The sequence below is a fragment of the Corythoichthys intestinalis genome, chromosome 22, assembly GCF_030265065.1.
Source record: "Corythoichthys intestinalis isolate RoL2023-P3 chromosome 22, ASM3026506v1, whole genome shotgun sequence".
Classification (NCBI taxonomy): Eukaryota; Metazoa; Chordata; class Actinopteri; order Syngnathiformes; family Syngnathidae; genus Corythoichthys; species Corythoichthys intestinalis.
This window is the reverse complement of record NC_080416.1, coordinates 6,256,644-6,277,415: the sequence shown is the minus strand read 5'-3', so window position 1 is coordinate 6,277,415 and position 20,772 is coordinate 6,256,644. Positions and strand designations below refer to the sequence as shown.

Here is a 20,772-nt window from a genome sequence, read left to right as displayed (position 1 = left end):
TTCGCTGCCAGCCCTCCCACTTGGATTGGACATCTATTGTTGTCAATGACAGGCAATGAATTAATAAAGTAGGTTAATCATTTAAATTTATGAATTCTCATGGTAATAAGATGATGTTTTGTGGACTGTACAAAGCATTAGAAACTTTTTTTTAATGAATTTATATGCACAAACATGAGTAAAATAATTCAATTTTAGATACATGTACTATAATTTTACAGTTCTTCTCTTATTTGAGTCAAAAAACGGATCAAAACAAGATTTCCGGGTTCACTTTTGCCAAAAACACGTCAGGACAGCCTGACTTCCATTGTGCGCCTGCGCTATATTGACAGCGTTGAGTTGACACCCACGTGCTCGCCACTGTTTACACTTGTACGTCATGACGTCACGGCAACAGGCCGCGCCCTCCACGGTGCGAACGGCAGCCAGTGAGCGACAAGAAGGCAGGGCAGGGACCAGGAAGAGAAGAAGAAGAACAAGTGGAAGACGAAGAAGAAGAGCGAGAGCTTCAGCTTCAAGAGTCAAAAAGCGTCAGTCGTGACTGGAACTACCTGCAACTTTTTCCACACCGAGACGCATTCATGGAGGACAACGACAAAGGTTCGTTTGAATATCTTCCTCACGTTTTGTCTTGCTGTCGCTTTAAAAAAAATAACCGACTAATAAAACACAGAAATTCTCGCTTCACGACAAGCAAACAGTTTCGTTTTGCTTCCCCACTCAACAAGTATAATTTCCCCTCCTAAATATTTATATTTATTTATTTGCAATGCCACGTTAACTCAATACGGAAGTAGACTCGTGTGCCTGTGAAGGAGGAAATCACTTAGCACGACGAAAACCAATAAAATACCTTCTAAAACTGTTTTCAATGCCACGTGGACACAGTGGTTCTAATCTATAGATTGTGTTTTGTTTTTCTTGACTGTGTATCTAATCTTTGAGTTGCCAAACAGAATCGAGTGCGCATGTCAATAAATAAAAGCAGGAAGTGAAGTGAACACAGGTGTACAACAGCAGTACAATGGATGATGAGTATTTTGTTCCAAAACGCTCAGTATTTTGACATTTAGTACTATTTTCACAGTGTATCACGTGTTACAGTATTTGGTCTGCGTAGTATTTTCAGCTGTAGTACAAGGAATGTTTATGAGTTTAAGTACATTGATCTTTGTTTGACATCTAGTGTTTTTATACATTGCATTTGTAGTATGTAGGATATTTTTTTTTTTTTTGTACGTACACTGTACATTAAGTATTTTTAGTGCTTGGTATATGCATTTTTTGTGTAATACTGCACTGGATGCTGGCTATTTTGTTAGTACACTGTATGTGGAATAGTTTTTTAAAATGATACTTTATATATCTTGTTTTAGTACTTGGTTTGTGCAGTATTACGTGTTCTAGTACTGTATATGTTGATTATATTGTCTCATAATATACTTTTCAGAGTCTTTTGGGTTTTAGTACACTTTTTGTTATGTTATCTTGTTCATTAGCACATTAGCGCTACATTATGTTGTGTTTGAATGCTTTAAAAACAAGTAACCCATCAGATTGAGTGCTATTAAAAGCCCCCAAAGCACAACTTTTCATAGTAATGAATAATGACGTGTATTTGTTGTCCTATTATATTTGAAAGGAAGGAGAAGGACAACTTTTAGAACAAGTTTATCTATCCGTAGCGCTTCATTTTACAGCTAAATGTATGCAAATGTGGCCTTGGAAGTGGAAATTCTTATCATTCATCTTTTATTTATATGAAAAGTTGACGCTAGCACGTTGCAGAGCTTCTATCGGACCATTTGTCATCATGGCAACCCACTTCCTCTCCTCTCTAAAGGTGGAAACTTGGATAGCGGACCTTGTTTTTCCCCTCCGGATGCGATTGATCGTGAGTGACGAGAGGATTAGTCATGATTTGATTTCCACCGGTGCACTTTGAGGAAGCGTCAGCACTCGGGACGATATCACGTTATCATATTTGACCAACTTATGATGCGTTTATCTGTTTTTTAAATCCGTTTTACATGTGACCATAAACGCCCCCTCCCCCTTTTGTCCCGTGATTTTGGTTTTGGGACCCACCATGTGATGCGCTATGCGGCAAATATTACGCTAATTGATTTGATGCTGCGACCCATCAGGACACTCAAACGGACGCTTGTTTCTGTTGGGCAGAAGAAGAACGCGCTCGTTACGTGAGCAACAAAGTCCGATTTTGAAATGACGTTTGAGTAAAGTAAAAAGTACTTTTACATTTTGTTCAAAGGGACAAAAAAAAACATTAAAATAGAATTTATACTGCTTATAACTTGTAGGCCAACATTGACAGCAATAGGCTACCAGCCTCTCCCACTTCAAAAGGGTTGGACATCTATCGGCGTCAATGGCGGTGAAAGAGTAAAGCCTGATTCATAGACTTCATAATGATATCGACAGGTCAGATTCGACCTTTCGTGCGCCACGTCTTCAAGTAGGAGGCCATCACACAATCCACTTCAGTTATTCGCAGTCGGTCGCAGCGACACATGCAACGATCCAAAGCCGGGTCTAGGTTGAAAAATTACAAAAGCTGTACCGCATACAAACAGGAAGGATTGTCTCAGGAGTGATTTGTTCGAGGATTCAAGGTAATTCTTATATTTTTCGTACTATGCATGCGTTTTGAAACGTTGTGGAAAAAATCAATGGGAGAAATTACCCGCTACAGCGTTGGCATTATACTTCACAATATCTACGTAAAATAAATGCTACCTGCACGTTTTTTTAAATGTTATTTTAACCAGGAATCGAGACTCTTTTACGTCCATATCTATAATGAATTAAGGGATTTAAGCAATTATTCACAAGAATTTTCAAGGGATAAGCTCTCTGTTTACATATGGCAGCCGCTAATTTCCTTACTGACTGGCCTTATAGTTCGCAATATTTACGTAAAATAAATGCTACCTGCATGTTTTTTTTGCTTTATCGAGACTGTTTTAGGTCCATATCTCTAAAGAATTCAGGGATTTAAGCATTTATTCACAAGAATTTTCACCGGAAAAGCTCTGTTAACATGGCGGCCACCACATTGACTGACAGACTAGTATCATACTTCGACATATTTATGTAAAATAAATGCTAACTGCACTTTTTTTTTGCTTTTAACAAAAAAATCGAGACTTTTACGTCCATATCTATAAAGAATTCAGGATTTAAGCATTTACTCACTGGAATTTTCAACAAAAAAAAGCTTTGTCGGTGAGTCCACTCGATCTGACGGTCACGCCAACAATGCAGGCCCCTTATTTAGGAGTGGGAACCTCTAGGTACCTCACGATGCGATACGATTTGCGATACAAAGCTCACGATAACGATGATCTGACGATATGGCGATACAACAATTATCGATACATTGGTCAGGAACTCATTCTAGGATATTCTACAAACAACTAATGAAGAGGAAAAACAAGCTTCTGCTGTGAAATGGAATGAGTTTATCACTAGTAGACGTCCAATCCATTAGAACCGGGAGGGTGGCAGCAAATGAACATTCGTTCATTTTCGTTCACGCGCCATCCCTCCCACTTCAAACGGATTGAATGTCTATGGCCGTCAGTGGCAGCCAATGCCAGGCAATGAGGCAATTTTGGGCCATTTAAGGTCATTTACCTGTTGATGTTCAGTTGCTTCCTGATGATTTTGGGGTATTTTATGAGTCACTTCCTGTTTATTTTGAGTTACAGAACAGGAAGTGACCTGGCAATAACCTAAATGAATAGGCAGTGACTCAAAACTCAACAGGAAATGACCTGCATGTGCCCTAAAATGAACTGCAAGTGACCTGTAAATTCCCTGAAAATGAAAAAATGAACGACCGTTCCTAGTCTAAATGGATTGGGCGTCATGCACCGTAAATGCAGCCTTAGACTTAACTGAGACACTATGATGGCGGAAGATTTTGGTAGCAACTTGTTGATTCTTTTCTATATTATTTTTTTTAGACATTGACACCTTTTTAAAACGATATCTCGATTCTTGGCAGGAGCCTATCGATAACCTTTTGGGATAAAAAGTATCACGATATATCACCATTTAGATATTTTGACACACCCCTACCCCTATTCATTGGCCCCGCGCCCCGTCAATATCATTATGAAGTCCATGGCTGATTTATGCTTCTGCGTTGTGGTGACGGCGGACTTATGGTGTAGTGCTGTAACGACTAATCGATTAACTTGAGTATTCAATTAGAAAAAAATATTCGAATTAAATTTTATTGCTTCGAGTATTCGTTTAATTAAAGTGCCGTTGTAATGGTTTATTTTAATAATGTGTTTGCATTTAATTTTATTGATTAGGGTGGATACACTGCCCTCTGGTCTGCCTAATTTCACATGGCTGAATCCAACTGCTCCCTGTTATGACCAATATAAGCTAAGTTTTTGTTTGAGATGTTGTTTATGCATTCATAATTTAGTATATAGGCATATTTTGCCGTTTTTTTGTGGGAATGTGTGAACCATTTGTTAAGAGCATTGTAAAAAAAAATGTTAGCATTTTATAGCATTTAAACTAGCGGACTTTTGCTATGTAAGTTAGCCAATTGTTCTTCATTTATTTTTATACCGTTTAAGGCTCAGTTCAGGTATTTTAATTTTTCATGTTTCTTATCCGATTACTCGATTATTCGAACTAACTAGTTCATCGATTAATCGACTACTAAAATAATCGATAGCTGCAGCCCTACTATGGTGTTAACGCAGACCCGATTTAGGACCCTACGCCGTAGCCTGACGTGCACCTCCAAAAAATTTTGACTAAGCGTCACGTCAATGCCTGTGACGTGAACGTTGAAGGACTGTAATTGGTCCGCTCGGAACGTTGTTTCCGGTTTAGCACAACAACACCGTTTTCAAACATTCGCAAACGTCTGTGTCGCCTACGCTTCAACATTTGTATCAACAACATTAGTTGTTCAATATTGATTAGCTGCAGCTGCAAATACACACGTTCCATCTCCTTTGCAATTGCTGTCAATGACCTGAGGAAAACTAAAGGAATTCGACAAGTCCCCCAAAACCGTACGAAGACAAAGCCACACCCCACTAGTTTTTGTTGATATTATTCCATTATATTCGATCATATTAATAGGACAAGTGCTATAATTTATGTTTCAGGTCCACTGACTATGATAGACATCCAATATATTGGAGTAAAAATTAACTTAAAACATCATTGGCGGCAATAGGTGTCTTGAAATGGCGTGAAAATTCATCATTAAAAAGATTTAAAAAAAAAGAAATTTAAAAATATATTTTTTCAAAAGAAATTAATAAAACAAGAAAACTAGCTAACTAACTAGCTAATTTATTTTGTCACTGCTATTCCTCCCAGTCCAAACGGATTGGACGTTTATTAGGAGCCAACGAGTCAATCATCCTTCAAAAGAAATTTTTAAAAATTTAATCAAAATAGATTTTAAAAAATATATCAGTAAATTTGAAAAAAAAAAAAAATTATAGCAAGTTATTCTTGCCACTGCCTAAGTTCAAATGGATTGGACGTCTATCAATGTCAATGGCAGCCCATGAGTTGAAGTGATAGTTTTGCTTCACATTATGCCTGGAATAATAATAATCTTAAAATCCAGCCCGACATCCTCTTAGAAATGCGCTTGTCATATGAGGGACGCCTGTCTCACACACACACATACACACACTGACATTCATCTGAAGCACACACAATTCCCGCGCCGACCCCTCGGGCGTCCCTTCCGCTTGACGAGCACGGCCGCTTCCCCAAGATGGACGGACAGGCCCGGATTAGTTGTAATCTGGGACACGGCAGATTACGCTTTTCACGTGACTCGCAAACGAGACCTCCAGAACGGACGGGTGGAGAGATGGATACGCAGAGTGGAGGAGAAGGGTCACGCGATGACACCGCCCAACTAGGATGTCGGGAAGCGACGAGCGGATAGAACCAAGTTCCAGATGTGAAACAAGAACTGCTAGTCAGCATGGAGGTGCTGGAGGAGTACTGCTCCCCGTTTGATTTTGAGCGAGGCGTCGACACGAGCTACCTACACCTGGCGCCAGCCTTCTGTGATACACCGCCTGGCTCTCCGGCGCCCCCTAGCCGAGGTAAAGGTCCAAACGCGAGGACGGAAGACAGTTTCATTTCCTTCGTAAGATGTTTTTAATGCATTGGGTTCTGCTTGTCTGCTTAGTCTTGAGATAAGAACGAATAAAGGGATCATTTAGAAAATTTATTGGATATTTTTGGAATATGAAACGGAAGAGCCGATTCAATTTTGGGGTCGTGAGGTCAAAGGTCCCAAAACCAAATTGATTTTGTACATGTCAGTGTTGTTTTCGTCAATGTTGACCATAACGAAAATATTTCGTTGAAGAACAATTTTTTTCATGACGAGAAGATAACAAGCTAAAAACATATTTTGGGAGACGAAAACATAACGAAACTATTGCCAGTTTTCGTCTGACGATACGACAGCGAAACGAAAATGAAGAACAGTTTCTGTCACATGTTCACAATGTGTGACATTTTATGTGTAGTTAGCTTGCATCGTAGCAGTATTTGGTTGTGTCACTCATGTGACGTGCTGCTGCTCTCCAGACTCTGGGCTTGCACTCACGGAAAGATTTGCTTTCTTTATTTTGCCAGAGAGAATATGCAATGTTGCTTTAGCCTTTAATGGTCTGTGCTGAGTGATTATCACACACTAAATGCAAGTCGTAGTGTTAGCATAGCATAGCATTCACGTTAGCACTAGGCTAATGGTTATGGCGAGTGTCCTCCTCTCGGACAACCTTTTTTGATAAACCGTTTGTGGCGTCCAGGTTGCTATAATTAATTTAAACTAATGTACTGTTTTCCTGCCGAGTGTGTATTATCACCAAATTAGTGTTGTCCTTGTAGATACTACAATATGTGCTCATCTGTCAATGTTCATTCGAAATACTTGGAATCCTTTATTTATTTTCTGGAGTAATCATTTTTTTATTTTACAGACGAAAACATTTTGAGAAAACGTGGAATAAAAGTTTTTGGAGTTTTTGTCAACAAAAACTAGACGAAGACACTTTTTGAAATGACTAAAATATGACTAGGACTAATAAATTTTATATTCCAGAAGACTAAAACTAACACGAAAATTAAAAAGGCTGCCAAAAGCAGCACTTGTAAATGTTCAACATAACTCAAGAACAAATAAAGGGGTTATTCTCAAACTTTCAGGATGTACTTCTAATATGAAATAGAAGAGATAGAGAGTGATTATATTTTGGGGTCATGAGGTCAAAGGTCAGGGGGCCAAGTTGAATTTGGCTGCGAGGGCAGAAGTCTTCTCTCAGTGATACTAGTTTAATAATAAATAATTTTAAGCCTCCACTGGTTGACAACCCCTGATTTAAAGTGCAAATATGCATACATCAAAATTCCCGCAGGGTCTTGAAAAGTTGAATGACTAATCTGAGTCTGGTAGATGTTAAATTTCCTTCATTTTAAATTTTTCTTGAATTTGTGTCTGAGAAATTCAGTGTTTAATCTAGGTCGATAGTGAAATTTAAGCTGGAATTGGCAATAAATTCTGTTCTAAGTGCTCTTAAAAAGAATCTTAAAATACACGTACAACAACAAAAATGAACCCAATCGACAGTGATATTTGGATTCAGCACTTCAAAATTGTCCAATAGCAGATAAATTTTTTCAAGACTAAATTTATTGTTTAAACATTTAATAATAATATTGATATCTACATATATTTACATTCACTGCCATTAACAGCTCTAAACGTCCAATCCATTTTCACGGGAAGGGACAAATGATGGATTGGACTCCTAGTGCCATCAATGAAGCTAATATAATAAAATTATAAAATTGTATTTCCCTGTCAACCAAGCGTCTCATTACTTTTGCCTACATCTACTTCTCTCCGTGTTGAAATCTCTTTGTATTATTGATGCGCTGCAGCTCCCTTGATGTATTTGAACTCATCACCCGACTCCATTATTGACATTTTTTTTTTCTCCTCTCTCCATCGACCCGCCGGCCACCTCCCACGCCCCCCCTGTTGGCAGTGAACCCACCTTGTATTTTGTCGCCCTCCTAGGCCCGCAGCAGCATCTGGACCCGGCGGCCGAAGTGGGTCAGGACGCGGCGCTGATCATCGGACCGCCGCCGCCAACTTCCGCCATGACGGAGGAGGAACGACAGGAGCTGCAAGTGGAGTTGTTGAGGGTTAGAAGCCATTTTAGAACTTCCTGTTATATTGTAAATATTGTCCTATTCATTTTTTTATTTACGACATGAACAGTAATCAATGCTGTATATGTTGAATGGGAAAACAACACACATACAAACATGAACACATAAAAAAAAATAAAGTAAATAATAGTAATATTAATAAAGTGCATAGAGAATCCATTTAGTAATTTAAAAAAAAAAAAAAAAATTATTTTTAATTTAAATATTTAATCTTATATTTAAATATAAAAAAATAATTCTTTTATAAATAAATATACATAAAATATTTTTAAAATAATTTATTCTTTATTTATTTAAATATTTAATATTTGAATATTTAATATTTAAATATAACAAATAATTTATAAAGGTAAAAAAAAACAGTCCATTTTATGCATTTATTTAGTTTATAAATATAAAAAATATTTAGATGAAAAAAATACTCTGAAATATACATTTTTTAAAATTTTAATTATATTTCAATGGCACTGAACCAATACAGTTCCAATGCATTGGACTTCTATCGCTGTCAATGTCAGGTAAAAAGTAACATTTATTCTTTGCACCCTCCCGCCAATTAATCACTCGTAGACGTCCGATTCATTTGAAGCGGGAGGGATGGCACTGAATGAAAATTCGATTGGACGTCTGTCACAATCAATGGCAGCTAGTGGATTCAAAAGCACAATTTGTTCTTTGCACCTTACTACCAATGAGTTGATCACTAGTAGACGTCCAATCCATTTCAAGCGGGAAGGATGGCAGCGTCGTCAATGAGTTCAAGACTTAACGGCCTTAAGTGATAAAATGTTGCGCGTCCAGGTGGAAGACGAAATCCAGACGCTGTCTCAGGTCCTTGCGGTGAAAGAGCGACAACTGGCCGACATCAAGAGGAAGTTGGGGGTGACGCCGCTCAACGAGCTCAAGCAGAATTTCACTAAAACCTGGCAGGAGGTCACTGCCTCCACGGCGTACGTACGATAATGTTTCAAAGTGACAACGACGACAACGGAGGACGAGATACCTCTGTGAAGTTGACCCACCATCAGACGCAAATTTATATAAAAATGATGTAAATTGTTTGTGCTACGTTTGTGCTGTAAAAAGTTTTGTTTGTGCTATCATTAAGATATTTACAATTCTTTTATAAGTCAGTCCGCGGTCAACCAGTCCCCCATTTTAATCAAAAATGGTGTCAATTGTTTGCGCTGGGGTTTGTTCTGCTGTCGTTTTTTTAAATATTTCGAGTGATGACGTCACGCAGCCACCCTATTTATTGCAAAATGGACCCAATATGGTGCCATTCGTTCATGCTACTTTGTGCTGTAAAAATTTTCATGTGTGCTGCTATTGTTTTATAGATATTTAGATGTTAATTTCAAGTGATGACGTCAATCGCAGCCCCACCATCGCGGCTGATGGAGCATACCAACTCTCTCAATAACAGAGGGGGGTCCCAACAACTTGCACAAGTGTAGCACAAACAAATGGCACCCTTTCGGGTCCATTTTTCAGTCAGTGGGGGGCTTGCGATAATAATTTCAAGTGTTGACGTGGGTAGCAGCTTCCCCATTGACTGCAAAATGGACCCGAAGTGGTGCCATTTGTTTGTGCTACATTTGTGCTAGTTGTTAGGACACCCCTCTGTTATTGAGAGAGTTGGTACTCTCCGTCAGCCATTGGAGTTGGATACGAAAAAGCTAGGAGTCACGTCGTCACTCGAAATTAATCTCAAAAACGATAGCAACACAATCAAATCTTTTCACAGCACAAACGAAGCATAAACGATTGACACAATTTTTAATCTAAATGGGAGGCTTGTTGACCTCAGATTGACCTATAAAAGAATTGTAAATACCTTAAAAACAATCGTAGCACAAACGATTGCGTCATTTTTTTTTATACAAATTTGCGTCTGATGGGGGGCCAACTTCACAGAGGTGGGCATGAGCATCCGTCTGCATTTGAGTTTTTTTTCGCCATTTCTCCCATCAGCTACAAGAGGACGTCGGAGACGCTTTCTCAAGCAGGATCGGCGGCCACGGCGGCCTTCACCAACATGAGCTCTGCCATCAGCCGTAAGCTGGACGACGTCAGGTGAGCTTCGAGCGGACGCCGGGTTGTTCATGCCAGGTGGTCGACGCTAATGTTAATGTAATCATAATTAATGCTACGCTTTCCTGAGGAGAGTCTGCCCATTAATGCTGCCACAATTTATCGACTAAATCGACAAATACCGTAGTCGTTTATCAAATGAATTGAATTTTTCTTTGTCAGTTGATGAATGGCTTAGACAAATTTGGTCATTGAGTTTCATCAGAAAACATTATCTCAAATATTTTTCCGTTTTATATTTTGATTTTGACTTTTTATTGACTTGTCATTTTTAAATATTTGTAATTTAAAAAAGGGGAAAAAATGGAAATATTCTGTTAATATTTTGAAGTTTAATTTTTTTATTGAATTTTTTTTAGGTTTTAAATCAGGAAAAATATGTAAATATTTTTTGTTTGTGATTAAAAAAATAAAGGAAATATTCTAACGATTAAATTTTTTTTTTTAATTGTTAATGTAAAATTTTTTTTTTCATGAAAAAAGGGGGGAATGCAAATATTTTTTAGTTAATAGAATACCATAAAATACAATAGTTTTTGTGTTCTAATTGAAAATTATGTCTAAATACTGTAGTTTTAAAATAAATGGAAAAATATGATTAAAATATTTTAACAAAAGTCAGAACAGTAAATGTCAGAATTTTTGAAATTCAGAAATTTTGGTGAGAAGCACATGATTTGCTTTAAATATTTTCTTAAAAATTTTTCCATTTTATATTTTGATTTACTTTTTATTTAAAATGTTTCAAAAATTTTTAATTCATTTTTTTTCAAGGACAAAAACACAAATATTCTCAATCTTGTGTGTTCTAATTGAAAAGGTTTTTTCCATTTTGTGATATTTAACAAACTTTTATTGGGGAATTTCAGAAATTTTATTTTGGTGAGAAGCGCATGATTTACTTTAAATATTGGCCAAAATATTTTTATATTTTGATTTACTTTTTATTTAGCTTTTATATTTATAATTTTTTCAAGGGGAGAAAAACGCAATTTTTTTTTTGTCTTCTAATTGAAAACCATACGTATATACTCTTAGTTTTTAAAATAAAAAAAATATGATTAAAATATTTTTAACAAATGTCAAAGAACAGTAAATGCCAGAATCTTTGAAATGTTGAGATTTTGTTTTGGTGAGAAGCGCATGATTTACTTTAAAAATTTGCAAAAATATTTTTCGGTTTTAAATTTTGATTTACTTTTTATTTACCTTTATATTTTTCATTTTTTTTCTAGGGAAAAAATGCAGATATTTTTGGTGTTCTAATTGAAAATACTTAAATAATTTAAATAGTTAGTTTTAAAATAAATGAAAAAATATGATTAAAACTTTTTTTTAACAAATGTCAACACTAAATGTCAAAATTTTTGAATTTCTGAAATTTAATTTTGTTAAGAAGATCATGATTGGCTTTAAATGTTTGGTTAAATATTTTTTCCATTTTATATTTTAAGTTACTTTTTATTTAAAATGCAATTTTTTTTTCATTTTTTCAAGGAAAAAAAACATTGTCTTTTTTTATTTTATTTTATTTTTTTCATTTTTTTACATTTAACAAAGTTCAAAAAACAGTACCGGTAAATTTCAGAATTTTAATTTTGGTAAGAAGCTTCAAGTATTTGCTTAAAGATTTTGATTTTTTTTTTAACTTACCTTTATATTTTTTGTTCATTTTTTCAAGGAAAAAAAAAAACGCAAAAAAAATTTTTTTTGTGTTCCAGTTGAAAATAATATGTAAATACTCATTAAAAGAATCTTTACATGTATTGATTTTTTTTTTTAACAAAGGTCAAACAATAGTAAATGTCAGAATATTTGAATTTTAGAAATTTTACTTTTGTGAAACGCGCATGATTTTACTTTCGCGGGCCCTTCAAAATGACACGGCGGGCCAAATCGGGCCCCTGGGCTGCCAATTTCACCCCTCGGCTAATTTAGCAAGCAAACGATTTGCTTACCCTGAGCTCGCAGCGACCCAATGGCTCTGTCAATTAATTAGCGGGATGACCTCTGTTTGTCGTCATTGGTTAAAACAAACCAGAAGGACGCTCGCTAATTGTTTCCGGCTTAATCCCGGCGTCGGAACCCTTTAACCCCCACTCCGAAGACCCCCCCGTCCCTCCTGAGTGAGAACGCTAATCCAACTTCTCCGCTGTCATCCTTCTTCTATGGATTAGCGAGCCACTAACCAGATTAAGTAACTCCTCAAAGCTCAGCTGTGCGCGCAAACGCAGCATCATGATAAATGGGATACGCTTGATGTATTGTCTGCCATTGACAACTATAGACGTCCAATTAAAATGGCTAAAACGTCGATCACTGCAAATTGCATTTGATTTTTTTTTTTTTTTTTTGGGGTAATCGTTGGCTAGCCATGTGCTAGACGTCCAATCCATTTTGACTGGGAGGGCTGGCAGTGATCATTCGATCGCTGCCAGCCCTCCAGTCAAATTGGATTGGACATCTAGGGCCGTCAATGGCAGTGACACATGATCACTCAATGGCAGCCATCTCTGTTTAAATTGAGTTAATTTCATATTTTTGTCAATGGCAGTGAATGAGTTAAATTATAAAACATATAAAATAAGGGTCGTGGGGGTGCTGGAGCTGATCCTAGTTAACAATGGCACCACCTTGAAGTAATTGCCAGCCCCCCAAAAAAACATTTTAATATGAAACAAATTTCAAAAAACAAAAATAAAACGGAGTTTTAAATTTCTTTTAAAAAATAACTTTTGAAATTTGATTTTTTTATTTTGATAGGATCCTTCTAGTGGCCCTAAAACATTATTATTATTTTTTTTAAATTACATATAATGCAGAGATAAAATTTGCAGTTTTGAAGTCAAAAAGGGGTGACCTAAGTGAATTGTGTAAATCCGAGGAGAAAATTTTTAAGGAGGGGCCAGGGGATTTTTTTAATGTCGGACGCTTGGTATGCAAGCGGGGAAAGCGCACAAAGCCAAAAAAGCGCACCAGCGTGGCCTAAACATTGACTTATTTCAACAAAACAAAGAAGGGTACACTGTTGTGTCCTGTCTCTTCAAACGTTCAGACGTACAAAATAATGAAACACATCGATATTAAACACCGCAAACGTTAGCATTGCTACATTGAGGCTAATGCGGAAAAAAGAGAACCTACGTAGTTTAGCCTGCTATAAAACATTAGCAGTCTTCTCCAAAACACAAACTTGTGGTTAAAAGGTGACACTTCAAACATGAAAAATCACTGGTTAACAGCATTTGCAAAAGAAAAAAAAAAAAAAAGATTATTGACACCACAAGCAATGACAAAAAGAGCTTTTTTTGCGGACTGTAAAGCTTACGGTTAGCGGTTTAGCGAACGTACTTCCGGTGAACATTTCAAAATAAAAGCACGTCATGTTCGTCATATAAATAACGGTTTCTGGAGTTAATCCCACATACTTCAGAATTCAGATTCTACACTAAGAATAGCTTTATAATAGTGCTGCAACGATTAATCGATTAAATCGAGTATTTGATTAGAAAAAAAAGAATTAAATTTTGCCGCTTCGAGTATTCGTTAAGTTAAAGTAGCGTTGTAATGGTATGTTTTGAAAGTGTTTGCATTTAGTTTTATTGATTTGGGTGGATACACTGCCCTGTAGTCTGCCTCATTTCACATCGCTGAATCCAGCTGCTCCCTGTTAAGACCAACATAAGCTTAAATATGTTTTTATTTGAGGTAATTTTTTTTTTAATGCATTTATATTTGTCTGTTCGTTTTTTGGTGGGAATTTGTTAAGAGCATGGAGAAAAAAAAAAAAAAAAAAAAAAAAAAAAAAGCATATTATAGCGTTTAAGCGACCGGACTTCAGCCAATTGTTCTTTTGTTGTACATAGATCCTCATTTATCTTTTTTTTTTTTTTTTTAATACTTTTTGAGGCTCAGCTCATGTATTTTAATTTTGTTATGTTCCTTGTCCCATTACGCGATTATTCGAACTAACTACTTAATCGACAGCTGCAGCCCTAGTTTATAATGACACCCTTGATGACAAATCTGATTGGCAATGAATAATACTATTATATTTACTAGTATACTATATTATTTTTGCTGGATAAATTTTGTAAGAATTGTTTTGAATCATGTTGGAAAGGCGAAGTCAGTGTTCTGAATCTGTATACATTCCATTTATTTGCACTAGTTAACGCTAATGCAGCATTCGATCTCATTGTTTATTTGTGATTTATTGTTGTTATTTACGTTTTTATTTGTACTTTAATAAAGAATTTAAGTGAAAAGTCGGCTGACTAATCGGGAGAAAATTAGTCATTTAGGAAAGCCCTAGTTGTACAGTGTACCGGAGCATATTTCTTCCACACCCTTCTCACCTTTTTAACTCCTGACCCATTTTCATGCCTGATTATGATAAGTTTTTCTACTTCCACCCAACGGATTGGACGTCTGTTGCTGTCAATGGCAACCAGTGGGTTGATAGGATATAGCAGGATGTGTCCGGGCACGCGGGAGTGTGTGGTAAAAGTGTGTGGCGAGCATTGTGAAATGAGCACTAATCCGCCCCCCCCCTTTTCTTAACGCTGCCGGCTAGCAAGCGCTCAATGCAGCACTCTGCTAGCATGCCAGTCATGAGGTAAGAACGCCATCTTGTGTCCACACGAGGCATCTTTTAAATTCTTTTTTTTTTCTGACTGAATTAAAGCTAAAACTTTTTAGTTAATTTTTTTCTCATTTTTCAGGAACACCACTTCCTTCAAGTCATTCGAGGAGAAAGTGGGCTCATGGAAGGTAACAAAAATATAAAACAAAAAAAACATTGAACGCATCACCAAACGCTTTTTCCTGTCCCAGAACAAGATGAGCCCGTCGCAGATGGACGCCGGCGAGCAGATGACCGTACCCGACACGGAGCCTCAGCACCAGGACACACCCACCACTCTCGACGCACCCTTGCACTGACCCCTTGACCTTTGACCCTCCCCCCGTCAGCATCTTGACTCGATTAGAAGCTCGCGACATTTTGACCCGGCTCTATACGCGGCACGTGCCGACTACGCTCGGCTTGACCTCGCGCACGCCTATTGTTACGCTAGTTTCATGGTGTTAACAATTTCATTTTGTCATTTTTTTGGGGGCCAAAACAGCTTTATTTATAGTCATCTAACACACATGCACACTCTTACACATGGTGGAGACGGACAAAGTGAATATATTTGAGAGGGCTGCTGCATTACTAACACAGTTTAAACAAAAAATGGAAATGTTACACTGTACAAGCTGCAAAATAAAACTCCTTAGTGCGCTTAAAGATATTTTTTTAATATAATTCTCTCACTTTAGCATTGATTTTGTTGTTGAAATAAAGAACTATATTAAACTGCTTAAGAGTTGTTGTTTTCAAATTTACAACGTAAAATGTATTAAATATATTCAGAGAAATTGACTGAAGATATATTCGGGTAATATATGGCGGAAAACACTCGGGTGACTTGAAGTTCTGCTCGGTGACCCCCAATTTGGCCAAATTTTAACATTGTCCGATATGCATGTGTGATACATCATTGGAAAGCTTAAAATCTCTATTTTCTGGGGGGAGGAAAATTTTTGAACAGGAGGGCTTTTTTTTTTTTTAATGCACCCGAGAGTATAATTAAAGACGCCACAATTTTAACCAGATATTACTACGTACTTATCTCTTTTCAATCCAAAAACATCATGTAGCATGTAACACCGAGTGTCAAGACACAACTGTGAATGGTCACAGCCGGATTTTGGGGGGATTTTATGGGTGAAACATGGTAATATAACAAGGGTTACGAAGCAGAAATCGCAGACATCAAGGAATGGTCGAGATTTTCTATTTCATGTATTTACCCTTTTAAATGTTTTTATTTTTCCAATTTTTCTTTGGATCGATTATTTATCATCTAACATATCGGGGAAAACGCGTCAGTAACAAAAAAAATACAATTAAGCGATCGTTATGAGCTAGATATCCGTGACTTATATCCGTGACTTATTTACAGACACCAATTTTTTTCATTGTGACGTAATTTGTTTAAAAGTTTAAAATATGCGAGTGAATAATTTTTTTAAAGTTTTTTTTTTTTTTAATTGATTAATGATTCTAAGCTATTTTGAATAATAAATATACTTTTTTTATGGCTGGGTTGAAACAAAAGCGGTTCCGCGACGTCTGTAAACGGGGGTTTTCAGGATAAAACGGACAAAAATAGTTTGGGGGCTTAATGCACCATGAATCTGCTATGGCAGCATATAGACATATTGTTCGATCAAACACAACAGTTCTTTTGGCTTATTGTAAAGAGGGTGCAAGAGCAGGAACTGCTTTTTCAGCATTGTCTGTTTTCCGCCATATACATCCATTATTACAATTTGTGAGCCTAACCTGCAGTTTACAATTTGTGAGCCTAACATGTAAACCTGCAGCAGATCCCAGTTTGACCACCAGATGGAGACAAACAAGCGTAGCTTTCAAAAGAAAACAGCTGAGGAAATTTGGTGCAAAGCTGCGCAGTTACATACTTCGATAAGTAATTTTAAATATTCTAAATTTGATGTTACTGCGGAATTATTGTCTGAAAAGTGCAGTAATAAAAGTGGAATTGCTCATTTCAATGACAACTTTGGCTTGGTTTATTTCCTGGTGAAACTGATTACGGTATTATTAACACATAATTGTTTTTTTTTGTTTTGTTTCTTTTTTAATCCAAACCGATAACTGATAATGGTTGTACACACTGTAAAAATAAATACAACGACCCTGTCAAATTTTGGGTTAAAAACTAGAAGCTTTGTGTGTGGAAGCTAAACGTTATACTGTAAATTGTCAACAAATTACCGTAAAAATTATTTTAACTGTTCAAAAATCCGATATATTATGCCAAATTGTTATTTAATGTATTCAAAAGAACATTAACTCACCGTTTTTTTCCTGTTGGCGCATACTCCGACAACCATTCTATAAAAGAAACGCATTTTCTTTTTACTTTTTCTTGCTTCGAGGATGTACCACGTCCCGTTCATTTAGCCATTAAAATAAAATATCAACTTAAATACATAAAAATGGCAAAATATGAAACTAAAAAAGAATTTATTTCGTCACTTCGCGGTTAGTTAGCTAATTAAAACACCTGTAGCGGCACTTCGGGACGCATATCAATTACGTCAGTTGCCTGCGTCATGGCAAATGAATGTAATAGCCTAAAAAAATTTGTGCGTGTAGGTGTTTAAAGAGGAAAAAAAAAACACTCGTGACACCACTTGTAACAAACAGCTGCCAGCAAAGAAAGCCAACTTTTTAATTTTGTTAAAATCTCCACAGTTGTGACCTCACGTGGATTACAAAAAAAAAAAAAAAAAAATCGTACAAACAGCAACAACAACAGCACCAGAACCAATGCAAGTGTCAGTAAACACATTTATACGGGGAGAATACCATTCATAGAGAGAGAGAAAAAAAATACGTGACAGGAGTTAACAGTCAGTGTGTATGGTTTCATCTTTATATTTCTTTTGATTATGATCATAATAAAAATAAAAAATAAAAAAAAAACTGGGTGCAATAGAGTACTATTCGAGATACATTATATATACTTTGATATATACACTTTTTGTTGATATGGCAAGTGCTTGAAGTGGAGCGCTCCAAGAAAACAAACCGCTCCGACATGTTAGCTTCATTCGCTTAGCTTTGACGCAGAACGCCCATGAAGTTTTAGATAGGCTTTTGTTCATAGTAATATATATATTTATTTTTTTCCATATAGCACACTAGTGGTTATACTCTTTTGTTCCCAATCCAAAAAGAAGAAGAAAAAAAAAAAAAAAAAAAAATCTAGCTTTTTCCCTGAACTATTCAAGACATAAGTAAAAACATCCAATTTGAAAAGTTTTTTAATTTGAATTTAACACATTCTTTTGATATATATATTTGTTTAGCTACAAAGGATTATTTTTATCCAGTTTCTATTGTCGTCCTGAAGCAAAATACAGTGGTATGAGAAAGTATCTGAACCTTTTGGAATTTATCACATTTGTGCATGACATCACCATCAAATGTGATCTGATCTTTGTCAAAATCACACAGATGAAAAAACAGTGTCTGCTTTAACTAAAACCAGCCAAACATTCATAGGTGTTCATATTTTAATGAGGATAGCATGCAAACAATGACAGAAGGGGGAAAATAGGTAAGTGAACCATCACGTTTAATATTTCGTGGCCCCGCCTTTGGCAGCAATAACTTCAACCGGATGCTTACTGTAGCTGCATATCAGTCAGGCACATTGATCAGGACTAATTTTGGCCCATTCTTAGCTACAAAACTGCTGTGGTTCAGTCAGATTCGTAGGATGTCTGGCATGAATCGCTGTCTTTAGGTCATGCCACAGCATCTCAGTGGGGTCAGGTCTGGACTTTGACTTGGCCACTCCAGAACGTGTATTTTGTTCTTCTGAAACCATTCTGAAGTTGAATTACTTCTGTTTTAGATCATTGTCTTGTTACAGCATCCATCCTCTTTTTAGCTTCAACTGTCTGATAGCCGGCCTCAGGTTTTCCTGCAAAACATCCTGATCAACCTTTGAATGAATTCTTCAATTAATGACTGCAAGTTGTCCAGGCCCTGAGGTACCTAAACAGCCCCAAATCATGATGCTCCCTCCATCATGCTTCACGGTGGGGATAAGGTGTTGATGTTGGTGTGCTGTTTCATTTTTCCTCCACAAATGACGTTGTGTGTTACTCCCAAACAATTCAACCATGGTTTCATCAGTCAACAAAATATTTTGCCAAAACTTCTGTGGAGTGTCCAGGTAACCCTTTTTGCAAACATTATACGAGCAACAATGTTTTTTTTTTAGACAGCAGTGGAGTCCTCCCATGAACACTATTCTTGGCCATAGCTTTACATATAGTTGATGTTTTTTTTTTAGACAGCAGTGGAGTCCTCCCATGAACACTATTCTTGGCCATAGCTTTACATATAGTTGATGTGTGCACAGAGATATTGGACTGTGCCAGTGATTTCTGTAAGTCTTTAGCAGACACTCTGGGGTTCTTTTTTTACCTCTCTGAGTATTCTGCGCTGAACTCTTGGCGTCATCTTTGGTGGACAGCCACTCCTTGGAGGAGAAGCAACAGTGCCAAACTCTCTCCATTTGTAGACAACTTCTCTGACTGTCGATTGATTAACATCCTGATTTTTAGAGATGGTTTTGTATCCTTTCCAAGCTTTATACAAATCAACAATCCTTAATCGCCATGATGCACATCAGACAATGCTTCTCATCAAGACAATTCTTACCCGGTGTGTTTTTTATAGTGGGCAGGGCAGCTTTAAACCCCTCATCACTGATTGGGCACACACCAGACTTAAATTGTTTGTTAAAAATTGCTCTTTAAGTCTCCTTAGGCAGAGGGTACACTTACTTATTTCCCCCCGTTTGTCATTGTTTGCATGCTATCCTCATTAAAATATGAACACCTATGAATGTTTGGCTGGTTTTAGTTAAAGCAGACACTGTTTTTACATCTGTGTGATTTTGACAAAGATCAGATCACATTTTATGCAGAAATGTGACAAAATCCAAAAGGTTCTGATACTTTTTTTTAATACTTTATACGCGACCACAGTAATTAGAGTGAATCCTCACGGCTAACGTTAGCCTCGCCAGTTAATGTCCAGTTACAAGTAAATTATTTATTGTCCTTGTTATGCTAATCATTACGTTTCTTTGATATGAATGAAAATGGGTCGAAAAAAATGAGAGATGAACAAATTAAAATTGCTTTGCTAATTTCAGCTAAGCTAAACTACATTAAGACAATGGAGATTTTTGTTTTAAAGGATAGAAACACATTTCAACTTTTATGATTTCTCTTGGGGAAAAATAGCAACTGGACGAAATGTTTTGGCGGGAAATGAAAAATTTCTTTTGTGGCAAACATTTTCAAAAGATTCCGCGTGACACTTTGCTCTCGAATCGGAAACATGAACAACACATCACAATTTTTTTTTTTTAACCTTTTAAACTAATTTCAACGCGTTAGCATGCACATGCGACATAGGCAAGTCTTATAAAAGAATTCAAATTGTTATCGTATTTACACCACATGTGTGTTGAATTCTTGAGGTTATGATTGTAGTTTCGGCTAACGAGATCGTCCCGGTTGCATATTCACCAGCTGCGGAAAAAAAAAAAATCCATCACGGTTCCAGCGATTCCCTCGAATAAGCGGACGTAAAATCCAACCACGACACTGACGTCGGAATTATGTACAAGCCCTTGCCGAGAAGGGGGAGACAAAAAACGGGACTTGAACGCAGAATGGTCGTAAAATAACGACAGCAAAATTCCCAAGGTCGTTCGGGAATAAAAAGAAGCCAACCTG

At 36.7% G+C, this 20,772-nt stretch overlaps 1 protein-coding gene across 5 annotated transcripts; it reads left to right on the top strand.

Annotated features, from left to right (window-relative positions):
* The first annotated feature begins 435 nt into the window (after positions 1 to 435).
* Positions 436 to 17,052, top strand: tpd52 (tumor protein D52). Of its 5 annotated transcripts, none has more exons than XM_057828222.1 (7): positions 436 to 603; positions 8,123 to 8,250; positions 9,079 to 9,227; positions 10,252 to 10,353; positions 14,948 to 14,989; positions 15,096 to 15,144; positions 15,208 to 17,048. In XM_057828222.1, exons 1-7 carry the CDS (start codon positions 585 to 587, stop codon positions 15,313 to 15,315), a joined length of 597 nt encoding a protein of 198 aa, XP_057684205.1. In that variant the 5' UTR covers positions 436 to 584; the 3' UTR covers positions 15,316 to 17,048. The 5 variants fall into 5 exon arrangements, with proteins under 5 accessions (XP_057684205.1, XP_057684206.1, XP_057684203.1 ...); XM_057828220.1 differs by lacking the exon at positions 436 to 603 and adding an exon at positions 5,489 to 6,134 and having other exon boundaries at positions 15,208 to 17,052; XM_057828223.1 differs by lacking the exon at positions 14,948 to 14,989 and having other exon boundaries at positions 15,208 to 17,045.
* Positions 17,053 to 20,772: the final 3,720 nt, after the last annotated feature.

Bases quoted from the DNA above. Each gene is read 5' to 3' on its own strand.
- tpd52 (XM_057828220.1), top strand. From the start codon at position 6,011: ATGGAGGTGCTGGAGGAGTACTGCTCCCCGTTTGATTTTGAGCGAGGC. The intron at 6,135-8,122 runs GTAAAGGTCCAA...TCGCCCTCCTAG, and splicing joins TCCGGCGCCCCCTAGCCGAG to GCCCGCAGCAGCATCTGGAC. The intron at 9,228-10,251 runs GTACGTACGATA...TTCTCCCATCAG, and splicing joins GAGGTCACTGCCTCCACGGC to CTACAAGAGGACGTCGGAGA.